Below are 12,243 nucleotides of genomic sequence, written 5' to 3' on the forward strand. Positions count from 1 at the left end.
AAACCATTACCCCTTGTCCTATTGCAGCAGACCCTGCTAAAAAGTTTGTCCACATCTTTCTTATAAGCCCCGGTTAGGTACTGGAAGGCCACAATAAGGTCTACCCAGAGCCTTCTCCTCTCCAGGCTGAGGAACCTCAACTCTCTCAGCCTGTGCTCATAGGAGAGGTTCTGCAAGCCCTCTGATCACCTTCATGGCCCTCCTGTGGACTCCCTCCAAGAGGTCATGATGGTCTGGGGCAGGCAGGGAGGGCATTCCTGAGGAATGGAAGAATATAATAGATCTCACTGTAGGGTAGCTTATGTTAGTTTTCTGTGTTTACTTAGTTTTTAGTGTGACAATTATTTTTCTATTAATATTTCTCAGAACAGGTGTTTTGTGCAAATAGATATAATTAATCATTTTACTTTAAGAGCTGTACTAGACACATGCTTTTGTATTTAATTTCATTGTTCAAACATTCTCTTGGTGAACTGTTTTTGAGAATTAGAGAATAGAGTACTATTGAGATCAATGGTTAAATTTTCACAAAGTTTTTATTAAAAAAAAATTTACCTGTTTATGTGTTCTTTTTCAAACACTGCTACAGGTGTGTGTGCAACACTTATTTCGAAGAAGCACAAAGGGGAAAGTGTGTTATGTATATATTGAGCAGATGTGGCGCAGGAAAATAGATTAAGTAGTATGAAATTAATTGTATAAAGGTTATAATAAATGCCCCTTTAAATATTTGACTTTCCTTTAAATTCAGTGGTGACTAATGTTAAATTTTACATGCAAAGCTCAAAACTGTTGAATGATCTGTGTACAATATAAAGATCTTCTGAGTTTGTAATGCTTATTTATCAGATAAATATATTTTTCATTACATGTTGCCCAGAATTACTAGTATTACTGGTATCGCCTTCAACTCTTGAACTTCTTGCCTTTTTTATGTTACTGTTAATGTATTTCTCTTTATGTCTTCCTTTTTAAATATTCATTTAACTCAGTACTGGAAGTAATTTCTGCAGTTTTGTGAATTTTTAATTCCAGATCGCTGAACTGGGATAGATGAATGAGAATGACCTTCTTTTGGCTTTGGGAGTTTTTTCTCGCCTGCCCCTCCCCCTTTTTTTTCTGTACTCGCTTCTGAATTCAAATGCCTCAATAGACAATAGTTCATTTCATATTGCCATGAAGCAGCACAAGCTACTTAAGTGTACTCATGAATTCAGTAGATTTTACAGTTATTCATTATCATAGCTTTACAAAGTGTCTTGACTATATAATTGTTTTTGTTTTTAAATTATCATTACTTGAGAGAAATTAAAATGCATTGAGTTCACATTCACAGTGGATGTATTTTTGTGTCATTAAGTGCCTTGAATCTTGTGTATGTGTGTATATAAATCTATTTATATGGAAAATCATGTTGTGTTTTTACAGGCTATGAGAAGACAGATGATGTTTCAGAGAAAACTTCTTTAGCTGATCAAGAGGAACTGAGAACTATATTCATCAACCAGCCCCAGTTAACCAAATTCTGCAATAATCATGTCAGGTATTGACTAAAAATACATATTTAATTTCAGAACATTGCATGGTGCATAGCAAAAATAAAGAAAATATTCTATTTATTACACTTTTGCCATTTCCTCTGACCACTAGTTACAGTCTCAGACTCTGGAGGGGGAATGAAGTGACATGAGAAGAGCAGCAGAGCTGTTTCAATTACAGACCTGACCCTCCCAATTTTTAAGAACAGGGTGGAGAGGGGAGGGTATGTATGCTTTACAGCTGCACCATCGGTGTGTCTCTCGGGTATGGATTTGTTTTTCGACTTTCAATTCAGTTGAAGTTCAGTTCACCTTTGAATGTGTTTCTGGTAGCTTGATGCCAATGCATGGCATTGTTTGTGCTTTGGAAACTCTTGTCTTTTTCAGTCAGCCAGCTACAAAGATGCTGTACTTGCTTGTGAATTTTGAATTTCAGGTTCAGGCTTTAGGACTGCTGATGGTTTATGTTGTGGCTTTTGTTTTTTTTGTTGAATTTTAAGTAACACACAGAATACTCATAAGTAATGTATGTTTAGATCTGATAACATCCTCAGTTCTGTTGTTAAAATTCAAAGTAAAGGAATGTCAAAGATATCCCTGTCCCAGGTAGGTGTGCTTTCTGAAGGTACCTTTGATAATATGCAGACATTTTATAGACATTGAGAATAGTGTGGTGGGATTTTTCCATGGGCTTGAGAAACTTCATAATGCTTTTTGTTTGTGTACGCAACTTGTCTTTTCTGTCTTTTGCTTTGTTTCTTGACAGTGTTGAACTTTATCACAGGATATATTCATTCCCCCTTTAAATTGACTTTTATGCAAAGTCAAAGTAAATATTACTGACTTTAAAAGGGGTTGAAATATTATTTCAAGTCTTTTGCTTCTAAGTTTTTTGTATGATTATTTTCACTGTTATTGTTTTAGGACCTTAGATAGTAGCAGTCTATTCTTAAGGAAATATAAGGCTGATGAGGAGCTGGGAGCTCAAACACTTTGTGATGATGGCTTAGCAGAGATTGTTACACTGGGATAAGATGTATTCTTCCAGCCTAGCAAAACTACACTAAATATACAATATTTATTAGTTTAAAATAAAAGTGAACTTGTCTGTTTAGTGAAGGGTATAGAGTTTTGTCTTTTAATAGATTTTAATGATTTTAATTATTTCTTAAATGCACCAGTTCAATTCATTTGATCCTGTTAGGTGTTTTTGCATTGAATTGTGCAAACTCACAATCAGTGCAGAAGCTCCACAGCTCCTCAGTCCTGATTTAGTACCCTCTTCATTATACTCATCATACCTCTTTCCCCAAGAATCTTCTCTGAACTGGAGCCATTGTGCAGTTACCTGCCCAGCGTATGCCAAGAGCTGCAGGCCTTGGTGCCTGCCTTACCTGGTCCCTCAGTATGGTGCAAATGCCTGACTGCTGCCTTCTCTTTATTTTTTTTTTCCCCTCCTTATTGCCTATAACTGAGTTGCAGCAGGGCTTGACTGCTTCCCACAGAGGTGACAAGGGAAATTCTTACCTCTACGTGGAAACTCACCACAGATTGTGTGGGTGGCAGACACTTCCCTGGGTTAGCCAGTTCATGGAAGCCTGCAGGACTGTGTTTGTAGAAGTCTTGCAGTTTCTCTTTTAGCCAAAACAAATCTATTTGCTAGCACAGAAATCACAAAAGATTCCATTTTATTTGAAAGCTTGTGTAACTGAGAGGGAAGAAATAAATTTAAAGAATTTTTGTACCATAATAATAGCACATTTTTTTGTCTCTTTCTCTCAGCACTGCAAAGTACAACATAATCACATTCCTGCCAAGGTTCCTTTATTCCCAGTTCAGAAGAGCTGCTAATGCATTTTTTCTTTTTATTGCATTACTTCAGGTAAGATCAGCAATAAGATGCTAATGTTTGAAACTTGTTGAGAGAGCATTTATACCGTAGACAGTGTTTTGCAGAGATCCTGAGGTTGATGTACCGTTCTTTCTGAGTTAGCCTCTTCAAATAGCTGTATTGTGTAGAAGTACCTTTTAAAAATGTTTGGTTTTGTGGGGTTTTTTTTTACTTCTTGGAGATAATACGTACAAGGATTTTTCTGTAAAACAGGTTAAGTATAGCTGAAAAAGACTGTTGTAACAGAAAAATCCTGTTTAAAAATATCTGGAATACACAGAAAAATGTTACCTGTAGTTGGCATTTCTCATAATGGAAAGTACTACCTAAAAACCTGAACTTTATGAACTTTAAGCTTGTAGTCTGTTTCAAGGGCTGGGAATTGCAACTGAAGAGAAGTGATTATTTATTCTTAGAGTGAAGCTGATAAGGATTGAAGTTGAGGCTAGATGAAGAAAAACAGCTGTGGAGTCCAGTGCTATAGCAGCTATTTCTGATGTCCCAGCTGGTTAACTGTGCTGTTTAGGAAGAAAGCACACAGTCTTTTCTATAACGCCACTGTAGCTTCATTCAGTGTTTGTAAAGTGCTGTCCCTGACCCAGCTTACTGAGAAGTACGTAACATTTTGCAGATACAGCAGAATATTTTAATTCTTAAGTAGTTCAACTTGATAAAGCAAATTGTGGGGTTTTGTATACTATTTTATGAATGCAATAGCTGGTGATGAATGAAAATTGAACTGTGGGCAGGTGCACTGATAATTACCATTTTCTAGTTCTGTATTCTTAATCACATTTGATAAAAACATGTTTTCTGCATAATTTCTAGTGCATGTTTTAGAATGTGTTGATTTGTCTGTTGTGGAGATCGTGTTAGGAATTGACATGCCAAAAAAAATTTACTAAAATAATGGCACATAAACCACGAAGTGTACTTTTTCCATGCTCACTTCAGATATTTCAGCAAGTGAAAGTTGATTCCTCTGTACTTATTCAGGTTTCTTTGCTTCTACTGTAAGTGCTTGGAGCAGTTTCCTAGGATATGTCTGCACAGGTAGCTTACACTGTTTTCTAGGGGAAAAAAATGTGAAGTTCAAGGTTTAATTAGCTTGTGTGCCTGCAAATCTATGGCTTCTCAATAAACAGCCTTTTGACCCTATCTGGCATCTCGGGCTAATCCAGTGGTCCAGCAGTGTTTCTTGTGGTACCACTGTGTACGTCAAGCTAGGAGACACAGAATGTGGGGTTTCAGAAGCTGTTTGAGGCTTGGCATGACTGAATGAGAAGCTGGCAGGTAGGTGTGTGGAGCGTTAGGAAGTGGAGCATTAGAGTTACAAGTCCATCATCTCCTATCAAGCTGTCAGGGAGACCAAAGTGGCAGGAGTAAGAAATATGGGGTAATGGAACCATGATACAGACTCTGATGCCCCTTTTGCTTTCATATTTTGCCTGGAAAATAATGTGTAATTGGAATGAGGGAGTTTGGGCATACATGTAGGGAGGAATGAAAGGGTAAGAATAGCTGGAGAAGTGATAGATCCCTTTCCCTTGTAGCCAACACAGAGGCACTTGCCCAACAGTAACTTTCTCCCTTGTTTCCATGTAATTGCTTGAAAAATTTTGTCTAGAGTAACCTGGAAAAAAGGTCTATATTGATCTCACTCTGAGAAACATAGTGTACGTACATATGACATCCTCTTTTCTTTCAGAAGCACAACATGGTGGTAGCAAAAAGGAATGATTCTAATTCATAAATAACATTGACTGGTTTTCAGAACGTTTTATGATAAGTTGAGGATGTCTTCTGACCACGTTGAGGCATCACTTGTTATTGTACTGCATTGCCCGTTGCAAGTCTGTTAAGGCAGCAATCCTCCCACCTGTCAATATTGCCATAAAGATAATGTTTATCATATAACTAGCAGCATCTTCTCAGCATTTATTTTACATACACATTCACTTGTATCATCTGTGCCCATACCTGCTTAGCAAAAATGGGTTTCTTACAATAGTCGGCAGAAAGCAGCTGTTTGAAATTTGTCAATTAATAACTAGTATGATAAAAATATCTCTTAGAGATTAAAACTGTAAGGAAGTAAAAATACCTTGGACTTGTGTCCACTCTCACAAAAATCTAAACTGAAAAAATAATTATATTTTATAAATATATATTTTAATTTGATTTAATTTAATTTGAAACACAGAAAAAGAAGGTGAATATTCTGCAGACACTAAAACCTGTGAAAGTAACTCCACTGAATACTATGCTACTTAAAATGTAAATGTTTTATTGTGTCAGCATATCTTGAATCAAAGACAATAACTCTCTCTTGGAAAGAATCAGCACCATGTCTAAGAAGTGAATAAACTTGCTTTATCTGTATTTGTACAGAGAGTACTGCTTCTTGTATTAAAAATGTGTTTTGAACCAGCAATGCAAACAATTTTTTTTCTGCCTTTTTTTTTTTTTTTTTAATAGCAAATACCAGATGTATCACCAACAGGCCGTTACACCACATTGGTCCCTCTCTTATTTATTTTAGCTGTGGCTGCAGTGAAGGAGATAATAGAGGATATCGTAAGTATTTAGTAGTAATGTTTTGTAAATAGCTTTAAAATTTTTCATAATTATATTAAAAAGAATTTGTTGAATAAGTCTATGTTGAATCATGCTTGCCTTCTGGATGCTTTTGAAAGCTTCTAAAGCTTCTTACTTCAGATGAAATCTTTAGAATATGATGTTACAATTTGAAAGTGTGTTTACTATATGTCAAAGTTACAATTACATGGCAAAACAGTGACTGTTGTGTTTGTTATATAGATTGTTTCTAGTCAAACACATCTCATTAATGAAGTATAAGCATATTTTTAAGGTGTGCACTGGAACCAGACTCCACAGAACCCAGTCAAGATGAGAATATTGCAAATTTTCTCAAACAGGGGCTCTGGTAAAAGAAGATTGGAAGCTACTGAATTCATTTCACATGGAATCTATTTTAAAACCAAATAACTTTTAAATATTTATTTGGTTAGAATTTTTTTTTTCCTGCATTAGCGGGAGCAGAGTCCTTTACTCCCACTTATTATACTTGTGAACTGGATTTAAGTTCAATCTGTGAATGAGATACTAAAATAACATTTTATAGAAAAATTATGAAAACTTCTCGCTTTAGTCACAGTGAAGAAGGTAGGATTAAAAAAATCTTCCCAAGATTCTTTTTATTTTTACATCTTTATTTTCCCTTTAAAAAATATATATAAGCCCTCGGGAACTAAGAGTTGAGGATCTAGGAGGTTGCACAGTTTCAAGTATCTTCACTTGTCCTCCATACCTGAAACTGGATGGATTTTTGTTTCACAACCAAATAATTCCTGGACATTTCTAAAAAGTGTCTTTTAACTTGCTACTGGAATTATAATGTGACACTTTTAGTGTGTTTAGAATAGTAATCTGTTTGGTTTAATACATTTTAAATGTATGAGTACAGGTCAGTAATGTGCCTTTTTTTTAAGTTTTCAAAATTGATTTTCCCCAGTTGTCAAATCCAGGTCCATGCATCTGATATATCTCTTTATTTCAAAGGTCACATGAATAAAATCCTTGGTTTCACTGTTGTGACTTTGCACGGTTTTGTAGACAGCCTTTTTCAGTTTTTCCCGTTGTTCCAGCCCAGTACAATTTACTGTTTATCTTTCATGCCTTGGTACTGTGTGTGATCTGCTGTTGCCTGATGGCCAGGAACATACATGGAACCCTTGTCCTTCTTGGGCAGGTGCCCCAGTTATGGCAAGCCTTCCTTGGCTCTCTCCAGTCAGTGTTTGTGGTAGTGGCTGTTTTGCTTTCTTCTTGCATTGAATGAAAACTTTAAAAGAGCTGGGATATTGTAGTGAGTTAGAAGTGTCTGACTTCTGTTTTGTGATTAGGGAAAGGAACTTCAATCTGTGTTTTACAAAAGATGATGTGGGTTTTCTGAGCACCTTCTGGCCTGCTCTTCACTGAAAGTGTATGGTAGAACCTGTCTCTCGAATTTCCGTAACATAGTTGAGTCTTTTGGTTGATGTCTTTTGTATCTAAGGAATTAGTCTTGATGACTTACCAAATCACTCTAGATGCTAAGAATTTCATCATCCTCTCTTGTTCTGTTTTAGTTCTGGAGATAGGTTATGTGGAGGACCGGAAGTTATGTGGAAGACAAGAAGTTAGATACTTCATAATATGGCAGAGTGCCTTGTCCACCGGAGGAGTAGTGTTCCTGGTTTTTGAGATTGTGGACTGTTCTCTTGATTTTTTTTGGAAAGGGTTGCAGGTAGTACAGTCTCCCCTGCACATGAATAATAGGCTTCCTGGGAGCATCACGTTTATTGTGTTTGAGCAGAATTATAATGTGCAGAAACATGATCAAGAGGAAGAGTGGTGAGCTGCAAAGAAGCTCTGAAATGAAGGGTGACTGTGCACATGCTACCTTTTCTGCTAATACAGTCAACTCAATCTTCTCAGTTACATCTGTGAGTGTATGGTAGGCAAGAAGATATATTGTCCCCCTGGGTTGTATGAAGCTTCTGGGCCACAGAGTTGAGTGGTCTTGCAAAAGACAATAATGTTTCCATTGAATGTTTTTGTTCTATTTTGCGTTTCTAGTATTTGCTGCCCAATACTCAGCTTCTCCTTAAATGTCTTTGTTGGTTTCTCTTTATATAAACAAAATCAATTCATGTTCTGCCAGATATTTTTAACCATTCTGCTGTTAATGCTTGCAGACTTACACCATCTGTCAGTGTCTAAGCAAATATAAAACTGAGTCTGCTGCTACTGTACAAAGTGTTCTTTTTAAAATTATCTCATCCATTCGCCTTTCTCTTATGTTATTTGTTTCTACCATTAGCTCTTTGCAACTTGAAGTGCAGAGTTTGGCGTATGGGGAAGACAAAGAACAGGTTTAGGGTTTTTTTGTGTATGTCAGCTAAAACAATAAAGTTCTTATTACCAAATACTACAAAGATACCTAAAGGCAAATCAAATACCCTTCTGATAAGTTGACATTGCTTCGGCATGTAGTTAATTCCTGCTGTACTTAGTTGAAACTGAATGAGGTTAAGAAGTTGATTGGGAGAAGAATTCAGCTGCTAATTTAAAGGCTGTATATGTGTGTGTGTGTGTGTGTGTGTGTGTGTGTATGTATGTATAAACCCATACAGAGCTGATAGTAACTTCATAAATTTCTCACTTACACAGCTGAGTTTTACAGACTATAGTCCAAACAAAACAATTTGGTTTGGTTTTGTAGTCAAACAGGTATGAAATTTAATGTTGTCTGCTGGTTATATTGTGCAGGAGTATTTGGCTGACTTTGACAGTTGTACTTTTTTGCCTGTGAAAGTTGATCACTTGCTGCGTAGTAAAATATTCAGCATGTTTTCCCTTATTCCCTTAACCTTTAATTTTCATTATGTCTCAGGTTTTTTGGTTTTTTGTTTGTTTGTTTTTTACACAGTGAGATATATCTAAGATCTCCAGGAATAGTTATCTTCATCCAATATTAAAGCAAGATTAATTGGGTTTTGGATGAGAACCTTCTATATCAATATCAAAAAATATACTTCTCAAAAATAATACTTTCAGCTCAAGAACCAAATGCTGCCTTTTCTGAAGTGAAACCCCAAGAAGCAGAAGCTGTTAGCAGAAGATAGTATTCATGAACAGCATGTGTTTTCCATAGATGCTTCAGAAGTGCTAGTAAAATTTGTGACGTGCAAAGCTAGATTACCAGATGTTTCCAATGATTTTTCACCCAGCATAGCTTAGAAAAAGCAACTGACATTAAACTGTTACTTTGCAAGCTGGAGGAGACTCTCCCCATGGGCAAATAAATACCTGCTTTAGTCAAGTGTTATGCCTTCCCATTGATCAAAGGTTATTTATCTGTGAAATAAGCCATCTTTTGAAAGATTTTTTTTTTGCAGACTGTCTGCTGATAATCTGTGAAAATCTAGTAAAAAATAATACCTTAACTTAATTTTTGCAGAGTGATAAGGTGGCCTTTTAAGAGCTGCTAGCTCAGAGTCATACCGGCATCTTATTAGAAATGCATCTCTGAAGTAGCTTGGCTTGCTTTCCTTTCAATTTACAAGATTACTTCTGATTTTCTTTGTATTTCAAAGGCATGAATTCTGTAGCTATATTCAAAATGCTTACCTAAAACCGTTAGTTCTGTTTCAATTAATTTTCCAAACCATGTTCCTGCTCAGGAAGAACTGAGTTCGTTGTTATTAAATACTGTGTTTAGACTAGAAGTCTCCTAAGCTTTTTGTAGCTAAGATGAGTTTGATGATACTTTGAAAAAGCTGGTGATTCGGAGCAGCATCAAAAGTTTCTATCAAAAGGTTTCCCACAGCTGTATTAAAACTGACAGACATCATGGCCTGTCGGGGGGAGAGGGGTCCATTGCTGATTTTGGTTTGTTTATCTGTTCGTCTTTTCATTTTTACTGTTGCTGAAGTCTGCAGGCACTTACGTGGAAGTGATGTTGTGTTTACACAGTCATTGCTTGACCTCAGATCTGTGTGAGACGCTTGTATGAAGAATGGTTCCATGATCTTTGTTCTGGTAGCATAATTTCCCAGTTGCAGGGAAGGGCAAAGTTATTGTACACAAATACACTGCTTCCTTATGTAAGGAACTTGTTTAGATAGCAATTGCTCATGTGAGAGGACATTTTAGTAGAACATGCTTTGCCTGGAACTGTTGTAACTATGCAAGTAATCCATACTCCTGTTTAAAATGGTTTTAAATTGCTTTATTGAATTGATGAGTGGGAGGATGGAATACATGTGTGTTTTATCTTAAGTCTGAAAGCTTTATCATGTCAACAGAAGTCTTTAACCACTGTGTCTTTTTGATTTAGAAAAGGCATAAAGCTGATAATGCAGTGAACAAGAAACAAACTCAAGGTAGGAAACTTTTAAAAACCTATTAATTGTGGTTTGGGGAGGTGGGTTTTTAAATTATTTTGCAAATGGTAGAAATGTGATCTGAACTGCTGACAAGTAATTGTGTGGAAAATTGTTTATGCGGATTACTTCAAAATTTGGAATCTAAACAGCTGAAATAAAAATTTGCAGTCACATTAGCTCCACAAAATGGAATATGTTCTAGATTAAGTTTTTGAGGTTCCTAAGAAACTTTAAAATTTACTCATTTAACACAGGTGATGCTGTAGCTGTTAAAAGATCATAATCACCACTCCATATTTGCAGCCCTGGATTATGGTGAAAAGCATGACTTTCTAAGTACACAAAGCAGAATTTTATTCAGTTGGCGAATCTTGAATAATTAGATTTTGGAAAACTCTGGAATTGGAAGGAAAAGTCATAAAATGGAACTTTCTATGCTGCTTCAAAACTGTGGATAATGATGAATGGAGGTTTTTTGGGGTTGAGGTTTTTAATATGAAGTTAATTTAATGGTTTGATTAGCAATAATGAGATATTTAGACAGTGTACTGAAAACAAAACTTTGGAATGTGGTGGGGTTTTTAAAAAATATTTTAATAAAGAAAAGAAGAAGTATTAAATCAGAGAATTATTTTAGCTCAGAAAGTGAGGGAGATGTTAGCTAAAATGACCTAAATGCGCATGTCAAGTAGGAAGTCCAAGTTTAAGTTCCCGCTTTGCTGCTCTTTAACTTTTCATGTATCCTGTTCTGAGGTGGGCCTCTCTTGACAGAGCTGGTCCTCCTTTTATAAATAGGAGGAGGAATGAGTGTCATGTGAATTTGATTGCAGAAAGTGTGAAAAATACCATAAAGAGGAGAATTTTTCATGGGATATTACTTAAATAACAAACATAACCTTAAGTTTTTTAGGAAGGCATGTAGTCATTGACTGAAGATAATCAGAATTGTTTATCACTGCTCTAGTCTCTAGTTTAAAAAAGCCTACCAAATTTGTACTTAAATGTTACAGTAAACCTAGAGATTTGTGGGCCATGGCACAGGGGAAGATAACTTACGAGCTCAATAGGAAATATGGAGAGATCAGGACAGGGAGACAAATGTGTTGATTGAATGCACTGGGAATAGAAGTCTACAGAGAACAGGCCTGAAGAAAGATAACCTCTTATCTATACATAAAAAAACAAAGGAAAGCTTAATGTAGACATCTAAAATCCTTTCATCAAGCATTCAAAGCGTTTGAGAATGCAACCAACAGTTTTAGGTGGCAGTGAATCTTGAAGGGCTTTTTCCTTTTTTTTTTTTTTTTTTTTTTGTCCAGAGTGTACAAAGTTTTAAAATTAGTAAAAGACTTGTTTTACTGCTTTTCCTGCCTCTTCTCCTTGGTTATATCTCATTAGATGACTGTTCCCTGAGTGTTCCATGCGTGCAGAAGAGCATCTTGGAAATTGAAAGTGTAATGAGGATACATGAAATATTGCTAGCACTGAGAAACAAGTTTCTTAAGCTAATGCAGGATTCACATAAGTACAAAATCGATCTTAGTGTGCTGTCAAAGCAGTATTTAAATGTATTGTCATATTATATTGTCAAAGCAATAATTTAAGCGTTAATCAGTATGGTACTCTCTTTGGTTTTGTCTGTTCAGCAGTTCTATAACCCTGAAAAGTAGTGATGTGCATAATACATTATATATCCAACTCCACTTCTGGTTGTCTTTTAAACATATGAAATTGTTAATGAAATGGTATGTGCATGTACAGATTATGTATTTGGGTTTCTCTTCATCTGCCTCTTCCTTAAAGACCGTTTGTATCTCAGTTAACCTTAAGTAATTACCTTTCTACATTTTCATTACTATAAAAA

General features: G+C 35.9%; 1 protein-coding gene across 4 annotated transcripts in view; it reads left to right on the forward strand.

Annotated features, from left to right (window-relative positions):
* Window positions 1–12,243, forward strand: part of ATP8A1 (ATPase phospholipid transporting 8A1) — a 116,829-nt gene that overhangs the window by 9,117 nt on the left and 95,469 nt on the right. For all 4 annotated transcript variants that reach the window (XM_086746571.1, XM_086746572.1, XM_086746570.1 and 1 more), the window contains exons 2-5: window positions 1,429–1,543; window positions 3,321–3,420; window positions 5,908–6,006; window positions 10,331–10,376. In XM_086746571.1, the coding sequence (XP_086602697.1) occupies window positions 1,429–1,543; window positions 3,321–3,420; window positions 5,908–6,006; window positions 10,331–10,376 (360 nt within the window). The remainder of the gene's footprint in view (window positions 1–1,428; window positions 1,544–3,320; window positions 3,421–5,907; window positions 6,007–10,330; window positions 10,377–12,243) is intronic.

Source organism: Chlamydotis macqueenii, chromosome 4 (genome assembly GCF_036417535.1).
Source record: "Chlamydotis macqueenii isolate bChlMac1 chromosome 4, bChlMac1.mat, whole genome shotgun sequence".
NCBI lineage: Eukaryota > Metazoa > Chordata > Aves > Otidiformes > Otididae > Chlamydotis > Chlamydotis macqueenii.